At 37.4% G+C, this 16,533-nt stretch overlaps 2 protein-coding genes across 3 annotated transcripts; both read right to left on the reverse strand.

The window, feature by feature from the left end:
- Positions 1 to 3,620: 3,620 nt before the first annotated feature.
- Positions 3,621 to 9,203, reverse strand: gja1b (gap junction protein alpha 1b). Its single transcript, XM_066707573.1, has 2 exons — positions 9,063 to 9,203; positions 3,621 to 6,412 (listed from the first exon to the last, which is right to left on the reverse strand). The coding sequence occupies exon 2, from the start codon at positions 6,394 to 6,396 to the stop codon at positions 5,251 to 5,253; it is 1,146 nt and encodes a 381-aa protein (XP_066563670.1). The 5' UTR covers positions 6,397 to 6,412; positions 9,063 to 9,203; the 3' UTR covers positions 3,621 to 5,250.
- Positions 9,204 to 10,646: 1,443 nt separating this feature from the next.
- On the reverse strand, positions 10,647 to 15,656 carry LOC136751806 (gap junction Cx32.2 protein). Of its 2 annotated transcripts, none has more exons than XM_066707581.1 (2): positions 15,465 to 15,656; positions 10,647 to 11,817 (listed from the first exon to the last, which is right to left on the reverse strand). In XM_066707581.1, exon 2 carries the CDS (start codon positions 11,795 to 11,797, stop codon positions 10,937 to 10,939), a length of 861 nt encoding a protein of 286 aa, XP_066563678.1. In that variant the 5' UTR covers positions 11,798 to 11,817; positions 15,465 to 15,656; the 3' UTR covers positions 10,647 to 10,936. The 2 variants fall into 2 exon arrangements, with proteins under 2 accessions (XP_066563678.1, XP_066563680.1); XM_066707583.1 differs by lacking the exon at positions 15,465 to 15,656 and adding an exon at positions 15,194 to 15,445.
- Positions 15,657 to 16,533: the final 877 nt, after the last annotated feature.

Raw genomic sequence — 16,533 nt, forward strand, 5'->3', positions numbered from 1 at the left:
TAACAATGTAATGTTTCGTAATTATTAGTAGGAGTTCTTTTTTATACAATGTAAATAACCACATATGACCACAGCTTCCCCCTTAGCCCCACTGCACACAAAAAAAAGATTGATGAATTGCTCTAGAAAGTGTAACCCACGGTCTTGAGTTGCACTTAAATCTACTATACTTTTCTACTGTTTATAAGTAAAAACTAACAAACAAAAATAAGAACAAACAATAATAGGTATAATTTTGAAACTCTGGACACCGTGGATTTAATAACAGTTCCTTAAAAGCGCCACCCAGTCCCCCTAGGTTACATCAACTACCTATTTTAAGGGTACTCCCAGGATAATAACAGCTACACACAAGGATGGTTGTTGTAATAACGGCCCAGGCAGATAAACAATCTAATGGCATCCATTTGAACTTGATTTTACTGGATTATAGGTTCGTCAGCCAATTAGATGTAGGAGGACACACAACAGCTGGTCTCTTGTTATGCACATTGAAACATCAGCTCTGTTAGGGTGAATTCAGTGTAATGTAAATTAAATCTGAACATTGATAGATGTTTAATCAAGTTTCTTCTTTTTCTTCTGCTTCTTATTTTTATTAATCATGCTTTCATTAATTCTGCTTTTGAAGAGCTTGGGCATGACAGCTCAAACAGCTGCTTGGCTGAATTTTACAAGGAACATCCAGCATGATTTAATGTAAGCAATAAAGACATTTTTTGTTAGCATTATATAATTGCATTATAGCAATAGTCTTAAATGGATTGTATACCTTTTATTCTATCAGCATTATTTATTATAAAAATATATAACCTGGACTTGACAATATACATTGTTCAGAAACCACTAAACCTTGGGTTCCCAAATTGTACCTGCAGACCCCTGGGGGGCCACACGGATGTTTCAGGGGCTTCATAGCAAATTAAAAAGCACAGTTTAGAAGTGATTTAAAGTAAGTTGGCTGCCAAGAAAGAAGCTTTTCCAAACCCAGCCTTCCACGTTCTGCTCTTGTTAACACTGCTCATATATGTCCCAGCTCCCTGGTTCCGACCCGCTGTGTGAGAGGTTCCCAGGCACCCAGGTGGAAAAGGAATTGGCCTCTATTGGATTAACGAATAATCCTCTGTCACTGACCCTGTCATCAGGCTACATGGGTTTGAGTGATTTCACACTGGACTGTGTCGGCCCACCAGTATGAGCATGAACTCTTCATACAGTGTGTGTGTTTATATATATATATATATATATATATATATATATATATATATATATATATATATATAAAGAAAGAAATTAAAAACAACCAAGAAGACCACATAGAGGATGTGGAGAGAAGATCTGCTGGCGTGACTTGGAAAAGAGACCAAACAAAGTGGAAACATCTTGAGGCCTTCATCCGGCAGTGGATCAATATAAGTTTGTGTGTGTGTGTGTGTGTGCGTACACATGCATGTGTGTAAAATACATATATAAAATAGCAAAGACATTAAAACAGTTTTAGAAACCTAAACAAATGACAAACAAATTACATTTTGGTTATTTAAAAATATAATCTGTTGTAAAGCAACTTGCATTAATGGCATTGCTTTATGTGTGCTTTCAAATGCTATTTTCAAATATTTATATCCATTTTGAATTAATAAATCCACATGAGTTTTAATATATTAACTTAATATATGGGTAAAACTTCTCATTCTAACTACATTCTGAAAGCAGAAAATCACAAGACGACACTTAAAAGCCTAAATATACCCAGGCTAGTATGAATGCTTAAGCAGCTTTTTTATTGGCATTACTGCAGCATCATAAAGTAACGAAGCAGTTGGTTTGCCATATTTAGGTAATGTGTATTGCTAGCTCCACCCTGAAGCTGTGGTGTAGTAGTATACTTGATTGTGAGATTGTAACTTAATGCTGTGTGCCCAGACAAGCAGGCCTTGCTGAAGCCTTTCTTCTGTCGTATTTTTACAGACACTCACACATAAGACACTCACAGCCATTCAATCAACATCTATTACCTTACAGTATACTCAGTTTTGCGTGCACAAAGTAAAATGTATCTGTTTAATACCCATAGCTGCATGCACACAGACATTGGCAAGATAACAAAGGCTGAAAAGTTACCATGTGCCAACTATATACATTTCGGTCCTGTATTATTGGGAATGGCAATGTATTTCAACTAGCAGCTTGATTTACCTGTAACCTTTCCTTATTATTTGCATTATTTGTTTGGACCCTATTGAGAACATGATGTTAATGGTCTTAACATTTGTGGCAGATTCCAAAGCTATCATCAAAAAGCAGCAGTGACTCATTTGAGACTATGTTAGGAGATATAACAAGAGCCATTGCACCAGATGTAATACATATAGTTCTGGGACAGTTACACATATTTAGGACAGATTTACGTATTTGTTTATTTATTTAGTACAGGGATAATAGCCTCATTAATTGGCATCATTGGTAAGGACTCCTCAAAAATGGACAAAGAGCGTTGTTTCCATTTCAATAACCCAATCCTTTCAAGTGCTCTGCTGTAACAGTGAAATTAGGTTTTATACAACCAGGTTGACTACACTTCAGGTTGATCAGATAGCTCTGTCAATTATGTCAGTTATCCCACTTAGATCTTAGATCCTACGTAAATTGGGATGTAATACATCAACATTGGGATCTCAGTGTCTTCTATAAGGGAGTGCTACTTTTACTTTATCTATTTATTTATCTTTTTGCTCTTTACAAAATAATACAGGTAGAGATGAATGCCGCATAAAAATCTGAACTAATTAGCACTAGATCAAAGAGAGTGCATTTTCCCCCCTCCAGTAACATGTGGCTGGCAGAGCCTACTGAGACATGTGTTTCGGTTTAGCTTTGTGGAAAGGTTAAATAGGAAACTTGGAGAAGAAGAAAAAGGAACTCAAGCTTTTGTATGATGTAAACGACTTAGTCTGTAGAACAGTTTCAGAGTTCTATTTAACCGTCTTTATCTTTCTTTACATTTGTCACTGATGTGATGTCGAAACATTTTCTTTAATGTCAACACAACATCTATTTAGAATAGGTAGTTCGTGTCACTCGGGTAATTCAGATTATTTAATTTCTCCTACAATGTGTGCTCGACTCTGGGTTGTTCTGCCCACCTTGTTATTTTTCACCCAGCTACACTTAGTCTCAGCTGAGTGAAAATTCAGTGTAGAGAGAAAAGATGTTGCCCCGAGTTAAACCCTTAGAAGGTAGCGCCGCAGCATCGGCCGCACTGCCCTTAACCCCATGTACTGCTTACTGTTCTCTGCCTACCAAGTCCACACCGACCTGCTAGAATGTTCTCACTGGGAGACACTGAGGCACTGAACCGGCGTGGATCTGTGCGGTTTCACAACCTGCAAACACGTGTGCATCACTCATGCTCATTCTGTACCGCAAAAGGCATCGGAGGGCACATAAGCAGTGTCTGAATCACCCTCGATTGTCTCCCCATGAACTGAATTTGCTTTGTTTAAAAGACACCTACATCTACATTTTATTAATAGTCTGCTGCTGCATTTAAGACGTTTATACATAGTTATCACTTAATATAACCTCATGAACAATGGAATAAGACTTCCCATGTGAAATCATTTGTAAGAAAAAAAATCTTTATTGGTTAAAATATTTTTTTTTTCACAGATATGATTAATGGTATTTTGTTGCTATCATGCAATAACACACTGTACAACAGTGGATTAACATGTCGAATCACATTAACACACTGTACTTGACAAAAATAATATACATCCAAGTTTGTTTTTTTACCGTGAATGAAAAAACTTGCCTTTGTCTCCCAAACCCATGTTGAAATGAATAGTGAAAAGGAAATATTGTCTCAATGTAGTGATTGATTCCGCTTTGTGTAATGTAAAATAAATTAGTAACATGCATACTATGAAACAATTACCATCATTACCTTATGCATCATAATACATCCTAGCCATCTATAGCCATACATCTCAGTCTCAGTGCAAACACCATTGTAGCTGAAAACTCCCATGTTTGAGTACCAAAATACTATGATGTACAGTATTGTTAGGAATATTGTGGAATGTGTTAACCTAAGTCCAAAATTGAAATCCACCAAAAGGGTTTGGTGGCTGTGGAACTACATTGGCAAATACCTTTCAATATTTTTGACTAAATATTAGTCCAGTTCTATAAGCAGTCTTGTAAAAACTCACATTTGTGACATAGTTAGCTTGATTTACAGTACTAAAAAAATCTATCACTCAAGCAGCTATGATTATATTGATAAAAAAAAATCATCCAAGCCAAAGATTTTACTAAAAACTTTTCTACTGCTTCAAAAGAATTCTAAAAATGGCCATACATTAAAAAAGTATCCCTTATTTTATTTTTTAAGATGCTTAGGGACACACTTTGCAAAGAAAACATAAGAATTCATCTGTGCCTTTCTTTCACAGGAGCGTATTCAAACCGTGAACAACAACAAACACATAATAGTAAAATCGACACCACATAAATTCAAAGTTTATCAGGAAATGACAGTCCACTTAAATTAAAAGAAATATATCTTTTATATGACAAAACTATTGCTGAAATTGGGATTATTATCAATAAATATGGTGTTGGGTCTACTGCCTTTAGAGATTATTAAAATAGAAATGATCCAGGGTAGTAGTCAATCATTGTCTAGTGGTGTATGTCCTGCATTGTTCTACTAATAAATAAATATTAATTAATGAAATTAAGCACAAGGTACATTAGAAACTAAGTATAACCCTGTTTTGCTTGATAGGGTACAAGTTTTGTTTCAACCCACTTTCAAGACTTCTAAAAATATTAGTTGAGAAATGTGACATCAAAGTGCAATCATTCTGAATGGAATGTTCTTGTGTGGCCGTAAAACATAAACTAAAAACAATAATACACTACACAGCACATATCACCACGGCATAATCTGCTAAAGACAAAATCTGGGACTGTTGGTCAGCACATGCAGTGCACTTTTCTATCTTTTCTTTTCTGTTTTTTTTCTTGCCAAACTTTTCTACTTTCTTTTATAACAAAAGCTGGTTAGCTCCCCTAGTATCAATATAATCATTTATCAATAGTACCTCCAGCAGTGTCAGTATTTTTATGTCTCTGGGTTTACTAGACTTTCTAGTGGAGACAGTGAAATGGAAAGTACCACCCCTCAGAACATGAAAGCAACTCTTAACACTTTAAATGTTCTTTTAAGTGTGACCGGGACTAGACATCGAGGTCACCTGGTCGAGGTCTACTGCTAACCCGGCTGCTAGCTCTACTCGATGGCCTGGGGTCCATTAGAGACAGAGGCTGCAGTTCATGGTCTGGGGGGAGTTTCTTATGATCGTGGGTGTCGTCTGGAAAGTCAAAGGCTTGCGCATGAGAGTTGGAGATGGTGCTGCCATTTTGACCCAGGCGGTTCTGCTCTGTGCTGTAATTGGCCCAGTTCTGCTCATTCGCTTGCTTGTTGTAATTGCGGCACGAGTTGGTCCTGTCCCCAGTAGCAAGCTTATAACCTGGAGGTGACATGGGTGACAGGGGGGCAGTGGGAGAAGAGCACCCATTATAGTAGGCGTACTTTGGGGAGGCGCAGTCCTTGGGGGTCGGGCTCAAAGGAGCACTACCAGTGAAAGGATCTCTCTTGGCCTTCACACGATCCTTGATGCTTTTGAAGAAGACGTAGAACAACTCGATCACATTCAGCAGCAGCGAAACCAGAGACACCACCAACATGAAGATGATGAAGACGGTCTTCTCCGTGGGACGGGAGAGGAAGCAGTCCACCTTGTGTGGGCATGGCTCCCGAATGCAGGTGTACACTGCCGCCAAGGTGAACCCATACAAGTACCACTGTATCAGCAGGAAACCCACCTCAAACATCGACTTGAAGAGGATGCTGACAATATAAGTGCGCAGCAAGGCCCCCTTCATCTTCACCTTGCCGTGCTCCAGCAGGCCATGCTTGAACTTCTTCATTTCAATCTGCTTCAGTGGCATGTCCACGTCGCCACCATCATTCTGGACTGCTTTCAGCTCCTCCTCTTTCTTATTGAGTTTCTCCTCTTTCCGCATCAGGTAGAAAACATGAGCAAGGTAAAGTAACGTTGGGGTGGAGACAAATATAATCTGCAGCACCCAAAAACGCACATGAGAAATGGGGAAGGATTGGTCATAGCAGACATTCTCACAACCTGGTTGCTGAGTGTTGCATGTAAAAGCAGACTGTTCGTCACCCCAGGCAGACTCCACTGCCGTCCCCAAGACCAGTATCCTAAAGATGAAAAGAACTGACAGCCAGACCTTTCCTCCAGCAGTGGAATAAGCCTGGACTTTGTCAAGAAGTCTTCCTAACGCACTCCAGTCACCCATGTTGAGTGATTACCAGCTGCAATGAAAAATTTACATATATTAGAACTTAGATATCTACAATTACAATTTACAAGTAAATAGCTTCACAGAGAGAGAGAGAGAGAGAGAGAGAGAGAGAGAGAATTTACTATTATTCAGACTGGATTTATTATTTCTTAATTTTTACATATTGAATCAGAATTTTGAAAAACTATATATATACCATATGTAGGTACATATAGTATAGTAAGTATATTTTTCACTTATTGAAAAAGCAAATGGCAAAACAGCAAAAACAGAATCTTGTATGCCAGGTTTATCCTCATACCTGTAATTCAGGAAGAAAAAGAGAAAGTATACTGCTTTACATATAGGGTGAAGGACTTAACTTGAAGAATACAGTGTACAAGTGTCAGCACAAACCACAATTTGATTCAATTGTCTGCTTGTTGGGCAGGTTGCCCTTCATCAGCGCAGTCAACAAGAAGATCAGCTCCTTGACAATAAAATACTTCCAGAAAACAAAAATGTATTTCGGCCAAGCCAATTCTCAGTTCACTATCCATCAGTACGAACAGTGCCTGATCAGGTGCCTGAGCACTAATGGTTTGTTCAGTGAGATGTATCAGAGCACCATAATACACAATAACTGTGCTGTTTGCACACAGTGCTTGCAGCATGAGATGAAGCAGATGTTCTAAAAGTGAACATTTTGAAAGCCACGTGTATTTTGTCTTCATCTCTCCAGGGCTATTCTAAGGGATTTTCATAGCATTTGGGCTGAGTTTAACAATCACTGTCAATTCCAAATGAGTGTGAAAAAAAATGGAAGCATAACTATATTCTTACATTTGTAAATATTATCTTGTAGCTTTTTCATTACAATATTCACATTTTAATTTGAAAAAATACAAGAAAATCTGAAATGAAAGTGCTGTTTAAATTATTTTAAAATTAACTACAAAATTAAATTAATTTAAATATAAATACACAATATTGGAAATATATTTTATCATATTGTATTCTATATTTTATCAACCTTTTATTCTAGAGCCATACACTGATAATGTCAGGGTGCTGATAATGCTTAATGCTTTGTGGTGCAATCCTCTGCCATATGGCAACAGCATCCTGACACACTGTCTGCATGAAATCAGCGGGCCAGAGTTCAAAACATCTTTCAGCAAAGTGTCCCTATTAGGCAGATTGTTAGCATGTTTCTAGATATACTTTCAGAGACCACAGATGCTCAATTCACTTTCCAGTGATTTGTTAAACCATGGCAGTGATACCCTCACAGTCTCGCTCTTTGTGGATGCTTTAATTTTATTCGAATGAATCACAATCCTGCAAAAGGAATCTGGTCATCCCTCCAAAAGTGCCCAAATGCTGTTGAAAAATGGTGCCCCAGCTCACAACGCACAGACAGAAAGTTAAGGCATTGCAAATGCACCATGTCACTCAGAATGCACATCAGTGAACACGTGTAGGGCTGTCCTTGAATGATCTGGGGTGTGAGAGCATTCTAGTAAACACACATTCCTTAAAGATTCTGTGCTCAGGATGGGCTGCAGTTCAACTGCATTTAACTAGCATTTAAACACACTGTTGTCTCTGAGCTCCATGTCTGTATGTATGTAAGGCTGAATAAATGGATAGACACACTGCATATAGTCATCTACAATATTAACTTTAATTTGAAACAAAGTTCATGAATCACTCCTGAACTGAATATACTGAATGAATGTAAATTAAGAAAGTCAATTAGTATGTGTAAATATATATATATATATATATATATATATAGAGAGAGAGAGAGAGAGAGAGAGAGAGAGACATATTTGCATACCTACAAGGCCAACTGATACCTCTAGTCTTTAGATATATTAATTTGGCTGAATCTATGCAGAAGACGTTGGTCTCGTTCAATATGATCGAATATTCGAATGCATTCTCACTTTTTCATCTTTTCCCCATAACCATATTAAAAAAAACATTGTTCTCTATGCCTCCTTCCTGTGTGTTTTCAATTTGTTGTAAATACAGATTAAACACAGAAAATCCATAAATCATTACCATCTAAAAGCTCCTAGAAAGGTGGTTTTACTTTTTTGTCTGAAGTCACTATTTACTGTCATCGCTGATATTACTTCAGTGCACGGTCCCCATATGACAACGGAGAGATATACATCTAAGTTTTTTGTATTGTTTTGTTTTTAACTTGTATTTGTTGTTGATGGAAAAACACTGAGGAAGAATGAAACAGATTATTTGAAGGCAGAAATCATCAGGATTAGCTGATCTCTTGAAAATGTCTTTTAAAATAACACTGCAAATTTGACATGTTCGGTTTATTTAACATGCAAGTCTTAAGTAGCGAAGGCTTTAAACTTGCTTTCATGTGCGTGCAAGTAGAGAAAGAAAACCTTAAAGAATGAAATGCATCTTCAGAAATCACTGTAGTGCAGAGCACATTGCGGTGCTTTCCATTAATCATAAGCATAATCATAATAAAATCTTATACCATGTATATGTTAGAAACTTAGATTAAATGCAGAGATTCTGCAAACCTGATCGCGTTTGTATTATTAGTGTGCAGGAAAGACTTAACTACATTAACTACATCAGTCACACACATATAGTAACCTCAGACTGGTTTAAGTTCTGAGTTCATTCTCCACACTTACCCAGAAAGCCGAAGGAAAGCAGGGACGCAACTCTGAGGGTTTCTTCGAAAGTGATACAAAAAAAAAAAAAAAACCTGCCCGTTTTCTTAAAATCCAAGTTTGGGACCCGGGAGAAACTGCGACTAACTTTTCAAACTTTCCCTGCTTATAACTGTCTTCATTGGGGCTTAAAAAAAGGTTGAGTCACCTGATTCTTGACGTAACAACCTCGAAAAACTTTGGGGGCTGAAAAACTTTAACTGTTCAAAGATATGTCAATACAATCCAGATGTAAATCTGAAGTTAAAAGTAATAACGTTTATATATATATATATATATATATATATATATATATATATATATATATATATATATATATATATATATATATAGTGTGTGTGTAGAGATAAATAAATACATACATATACACATACAAATAATAAATGCATATGTGGGGCAATGTGTAGACTTGTATAGTGTGCACTTTTAAGAAATATAATTATTTTTATAAGAATATGCTTTGCTGTATAAAATTCTTGGTTGTTATGCATATTTAGCTACCAATCACAGTTTAAGTAACATTTTATGTTAAACATTTAAAATCTAAATTACATTTAGGTTCACTAAAACTCAAATAGTAATTATTAATGAATGGAAAGCCTAAAACAATTCACCTCATAGTTGTATAATATGTTATAATGTATTGTTTTATAGACTAATAATTGAATTACACTCAGTAGTGATATGCTAACTTATTGTCATAGTCAAAGGTGCATTATATATATACTCATCCATATATATATATATATATATATATATACTCATCCATATATATATATATATATATATATATATATATGTGTGTGTGTGTGTGTGTGTGTGTAGTAAATGTGATACACTTGAGATGCATGATTTAGATTTTATATTCTATGTGCTCCTGGCACCCTCTACTGTGCACTGTATGTAGGACTGCTTTTTTTTGGAACGTAATACAGTGGAAGACTTTGCTGATGTCAGGCAGTAATTCCCATTAATCTGCTTTTGTTGAGTTCGTCCAGGGTTGCAATTTAGTTTTTTCATTTGCTACAATCAAGTTTATAAAACCATTGGTGCAATTTTCTAAACTCTTAGCACAAGAACCAACTAACTAGTGACAGAAACCTATTAAACACACAAAACCTAAATTTTGCATTCTGTTTAGTTAAATACATACTGTACTATATACAACATTTACAACATTCTTCTGTGCCATTCCCATATCTACAGAATCTCCTCGCTGTGTGCATTGGGTGAGATTAATTCACTAACCCAGATCAGTGTTTTAAGATTCTGAATGTACAGTTATCTAGTTGGCCCCTAATCAGTACATACAGAGAACTACATTTCTGAGTCGAAGTATCAAAATTAGCACACTGTTGTTAGTGTCTGAAGACTTGTGCAACAAACATTGATGGTGTTTGGTTGCTTATTGTGGTTGAAGACTGGTATTATAAAAGCTGAATATTAACACCTTATATTTGTCAATTAACTATTTATAAGTTCCACTGCAGGACTGTTATTTTAATGGACAAACATACACATTAATACAAACAATACATTTTTCAGTTAAGTTTAAGTGAGCTTTATTGGCATTACAAGGGCATGTTATACTAAAGCTTTTACTGCTCTTAGAAGAAAATGCTTGCACTGCTACAGGACTTTTAAAATATATTAGTTGTCTGTCATGTGGTAGTTTTCTTACACTTAGTCTTTAAATGAAAGAGTTTGTTGTGTTATGGGTTATCTCCAATATACAGCCACTGATCTACATTTCACCTACTGCTAGTCTGTTCATTGTGTTCTGCAGCAGGAAAGTGGATAATTTTGTCAGGGTCAGTCATTGTCCACCTTCCTTCTCACTCAGCAGCTTCATTCTCCATAGTCTTTAGGGTCAGTCTGTTCTGTGACTCATTTTCATCTCTGTTAACAGTATTATCAATTTCCAAAGCTGCTTCCCCACATGGAGGCATCTCCTCAGAGAGGACAAGAAGTTCTGAGCAATCAGCATAGTTCTTCTTTTGCATGGCCTCTTTAACCTTTCCACCAAAAAGACAACAGATTTCAACTGCATTTAACAATAGGGATACACCTGCTACCACCATTGTTAACAAAAGGAAAATGCTTTTCTCAGTGGCTCTTGAGAAATAACAGTTTACCCTGAGTTCACAGGGATCCGCTATGCAAGTATACCTTCTATGTAGCAAGAAGTCAAAAAGATAAAACTGACCCACAATGAAAGCTACCTCAAGCAATATTTTAAAAATAACAGTAACCACATAGCTCCACAGTAAATATCCTTGGCTGCTGAATTTTCCTTCTCTGTCATTATATTTTGGAAGTTTCTTGTCATCCTTCATTATCTGAAGTTCATCTTGTTTTCCTTGTTGATCAGTCTGCCTCATTTTCTCCTCCCTGTGGATCATGAGCACAACATATGCCAGGAAGACCAGAGTCGGGGTGGAAACAAAGATGATCTGAAGGACCCAGAAGCGAAAGTGGGAGATTGGGAATATTATGTCGTAACAGACCTTATCGCAACCATTATACAGTGTGTCGCAGATTAAACCTGATTCCTTGTCACCCCACAGCTGCTGCAATCCTGCCGCCAGCAATAAAACCCTGAAAACAAATAGGGCATTCAACCAAATCATCCCAACCACTGTGGAAGTGGACTGCAATTTCTCCAGCAGTCTACTCAGAAATGACCAGTCCGCCATTCTTCAACTGATTCTTTGAACTGTGAACAAAAAACAGGAACACTGCAGGTAACAATTAGAATACATGCATACATTAATACAAAATCAATTTACTCATTTATACATCTAATCTATACATTCAATTAAACCAATAATCATTCTAGTAACACACAATATTCCCAAAGCATAGTTTTGAAATTAATATTTTGTCATTTTTTAAACAATCGCAGGCTTTAGATTGTTCTTGTGAATCTATTCTGCTTATATGTATATGTATATTTGCTTTCTTCTCAGTTACCTTGTTTGTCAATGAATCACATTTTGTTTGAGCACTTTGACTGATTAATTTGACTGACACTGGCTCCGGAGCCCGGTGTCCGGAGTGGAGCTGGACAGTTTTTGTTAGTTATGGAGCGGAGCTGAGGTCATGGAGCTGCTCCAAGCTCTCCCCTTTCCATTAAACCCCCCCACATATTAGGTACAGTTTTCTTAAATTAACAAAATATATAACTGCATAGGTATACTTATGTGTTGGGGGTTATAAAATACGATCGGTTCTCACTCTAGTTCAGGGGTCCCCAACCTCTTTCATCATGTGAGCTACTTTAAGCCGGCGATCTCCGGTGCCGTGGCGAGGGGAGGGGGTCATTGCTGACGGTACCTTGCACATGGTTAGTGGTGGCGGGTGGTGCTGACCTCGGTCTGGTGGCTGGGGATTGGGGGTGCTGACGGTACTTTTTCCTGGGGTCGGGGGGAGCCGCTATTTTGCTTGTATTTTCTAGATCGCGATCGACTGGTTGGGGACCCTGCTCTAGTTATTAATGTATAATACATTATTTTTTATTAATTGTAATTATATGACACCTTCACTTTCTCACTCTATTCAAGAAGTGATTCTATAATCTCAGGGCACATCTCTCATGAGCCACTTCCAAAAGAAGTCAATTTTAACTATCTCCAGCCCAAATTCTTCATCTGCCTAATTTAATCTAATTTAATAGCCATCTGTTATCTGAAATGTCCTGACTTTAGTTTGTCCATGCAGGAGTCATGCCCCCCGCACCTTGTTTGCCACTAAGGTTGCCACTTTTAAGATACGAAAATACCGGACCCCAGGAGGGGGGGCTTTGGCCAAATGTCAACCAAGAGGGGGTGCTGGCGATTCGAGGATGACGGGGGGAGGTTAGTGTGAATTGCACACTGATAACATGTTTAACCTCATATCCAATAGATTACAGTACTTAATATTTAGTACAGCCAAAAGTATGTAGACACCTGTAGAACATCTCAATCCAAAATCATGAATATTAAAATGGAGTTGGTCCCCCCTTTAATGCAGTAACAGCCTCCAGTCTTTCCACTAGATGTTGGAACATTGTTGAGGGGATTTGCTTCCATTCAGCCACAAGAGCATTATTGAGATCGGGCACTGATGTTGTTGGGCGATCAGGCCTGGCTTTCGGCATTCCAGTTCATCCCAAAGGTGTTCAATGAGGTTGAGGTCTGGGCTCTGTACAAGCCAGTCAAGTTGTTCCACACCAATCGTGACAAACCATTTCTGTATGGACCGCGCTTTGTGTATGGGCACATTGCAAAGGAAACAGGAAAGGGCTGTCCCCAAACTGTTGCCCAAAAGTTGGAAGTGCAAAATCATCTAGAATGTCATTGTATGCTGTATTGTAAAGATTTCCCTTCAGTGGAACTAAGGGGCCCAAACTAAGAAAAACAGGCCCAGACCATTATTCCTCCTCCAAATTTTACAGTTAGTACTATGCATTCAGGTACAGATTGTTCTGGCATCCGCCAAACCCAGAAACCCAAATGATGAAGCATGATTCAGTCCAGTGGTGGCAAGCTTTACACCACTCTAGCCGACACTTGGCATTGCCCATGGCGATCTTAGGCTGGTGTGGCTGCTTGGCCATGGAAACCCATTTCATGAAGCTCCTGACAAACAGTTCTTGTGCTGACATTGCTTCCAGAGGCAGTTTGGCAAAATATTGACTGAAGGAGGTGATTACTTATGCATTCAATTATTTTCTGTTTTGTATTTGTAATTCATTTAGACAATTTGCAGATTATATTTTTCACTCTGACATTATGAAAATTTTCTGTGTTGATCAGTGGCAAAAACTGATTAAATCCATTCTGATTTCATGTTGTAATACAAAGAAATGTGGAAAAGTCCAAGGGGGGTGAATACTTTCAAGAGCCACTGTAAACAACTGTCAGCAATGGGTGTGGCCGAAATAGCCAAATCCATTAATTAGAAGGGGTGTCCAAATACTGTTGGCCTTGTAGTGTAAAAATACCAGATAGTCCAGTAAATTACTGGCTGGCTGGCAGCCCTACTTGCCACAGACATCTTTACAAATTTCTACTTTTTCATGTTTGAATGGTTAACAAGATGTTTGTTATTTATATTTTGATTTTGTTAAACAGTTGTTTACAAAAAAAAAGTAAAAAAGGAAACGTTACAAATAATAATCGCATTTGTGTGGCTCCAGAGCTGGAGCTGGTTAAAAGCAGCCATTGCTGGAGCAGCAGTGTGGAGCTGCACCGGAGCTGGAGCTGGAGTAACGGGTCTCCAGATCCGGAGCCATCCTGGAGCTGGAATTTAACCTCTGGAGCCGCTCCGAAGCTGGAGCCAGCAAACCTGGAGCACTGCCAACCCTAATTTGAAGTGCAGCTTGGAGTGATTTACATGATGTAAATTAGTCTTTTCCAAATATCTAGTGATTCATTTCTCGCTAAGAAGAAAGTTTGTGACAGCTAGTGATTTTGCTTTGCTGATCTGCTGTCTTGCCTCCTTAACTCCTTAACTTACAATATGTATTGCCAATTATCAACATGTCAATCAATTAGGTAAAGTTACAGCATACTATATTGTTGTTCATTTATTTAACACGGACTGGTAAAATATATCTGCATACTCTTCTTATTCTTCTTGTCTTCTTCTTATATTATTATATTAATACATCTGGAAAATAATAATATCATGATATAGGAATACCCATTGTTTGGTTTTTGTTTGTTGTTGTTATTTCATTTATTTATTTATTTGTAATTCTAACTTTTAAAATAACAAGAATGTTAAGCTAAGCCTATCAATATTGGGCTAAAGCTGACGTTTTCAGTAGCTAATAGGGGTAGCAACTACAGATAGACATTTGATCAGCTAAATATAATTTCAGCCTGTTTATGTATTTTAGCATATATTTTAACCCTTACAATTCAGCACCTTAAACATAATATATATACACAGCACACACCAACAAAGTTCCCAATTCTGAATACTGTTTAAACTGCATGTACAGCAGTATGTCAAATATTTTACAAGAAATACAAGAAAGGAAATCTGTACTAAAAAAAAGGAGGTCTGTACTACACTGAGGTCATAATCATCACCTGCCTTACCTTTTAAAATGTCCAACACCTATCTAGAACACCACCAATCTCAAGCGTAGTCTTTCACAGACATTGCTCTAATAGCTTCTCATTAGTTTCCATTCATGTTAATGGCACCAGTCTGAGAACTAGACTTAAGGGCTGCCTGTAGGTACACTATGACAGCACACCACCCCACTTAATTATTAATAGAAAAACAAACTGGAACATCCTTTTCCCAAAACAGTATAAATAAAGTATTATTGCTGATTAATTGTTGTGAAATAGCAAACATACTTACCTTCAAGTGCAGAGGACACCTATCTCTCTGATATACACTGTACGGAAGATTGAAAAAGCCACCAACAGAATTCAGCAAAATAAATGTTTTTATTACCAAGACCCCGCCTGGTAGAAAGGGAAGAGATAATGAGAGCAGTTCCCACAAGAGCTATATCTTCTCTGAGTATTACTTTGATACACACACACACAGTATATATGCAGTGGATGCCCTTGACTCAGTAAACCACAACCAATTGTTAAATAAGGAAGTAACATACAATGGTTTTGTTTTAATTTCCCCTATGCTCCCTTCCTGTGGGCCTTGACTGTGTATGCACTTAACTTTTACAATCCAGAATGTAAGACCTACTTATTGTGTTCACTTATGTAAACTGGAATTTGTACAATGTATTATGCTTTGAATTGCACTGTATTTTGTAAATTGGAATTTGTAATGTGTTATGCCTTGTACTGAACTGTATTTTTGCACTTTGTATTTTGTTTATATTTTGTAAGTCACCCTGGATAAGGGCTAAGAAATAAATAATAATAATAATAATAATAATAATAATAATAATAATAATAATAATAATAATAATAATAATAAAAGATCAACATTTCAAATCTTGAATTATGCTTTTATCCGGCCCCAAGTACTAAGGGTCAATCTCAAGTTACTATCCACCTAATATATAAATATATAAAATATATAAAATATATAAAAGTCAGCTTTTAATTGTCCCTTTCCGGGACAGTAATTCCTGTGGTTTATTATGGAACACAGCAAGCATAAGCCATTATCTATTCCTTTCCTGTTTTGAGGCACACACCCTGATACAATCGTTGGCCCCCATTGCCCCACCCCCGCTACCATCGTGGACAAAACACCCCCCTACTCCAGCCCCGTGGAGAAACTTATGGCCCCCCTAATATTACAACTGACCCCAGGCGCCACCCCCCCTGCCCCCCGCCTGAAATACTCTAGAACCGCCGCTGGACTGACCAAAGATGGTAAACACTAAAGAGCAGCTCACTCTGGCTTGAAAGGGTGAAGCTGGCACTCCATCAACTGCTTCAGCATGAGATCC

This window comes from Amia ocellicauda, chromosome 1 (genome assembly GCF_036373705.1).
Source record: "Amia ocellicauda isolate fAmiCal2 chromosome 1, fAmiCal2.hap1, whole genome shotgun sequence".
Taxonomy (NCBI): domain Eukaryota; kingdom Metazoa; phylum Chordata; class Actinopteri; order Amiiformes; family Amiidae; genus Amia; species Amia ocellicauda.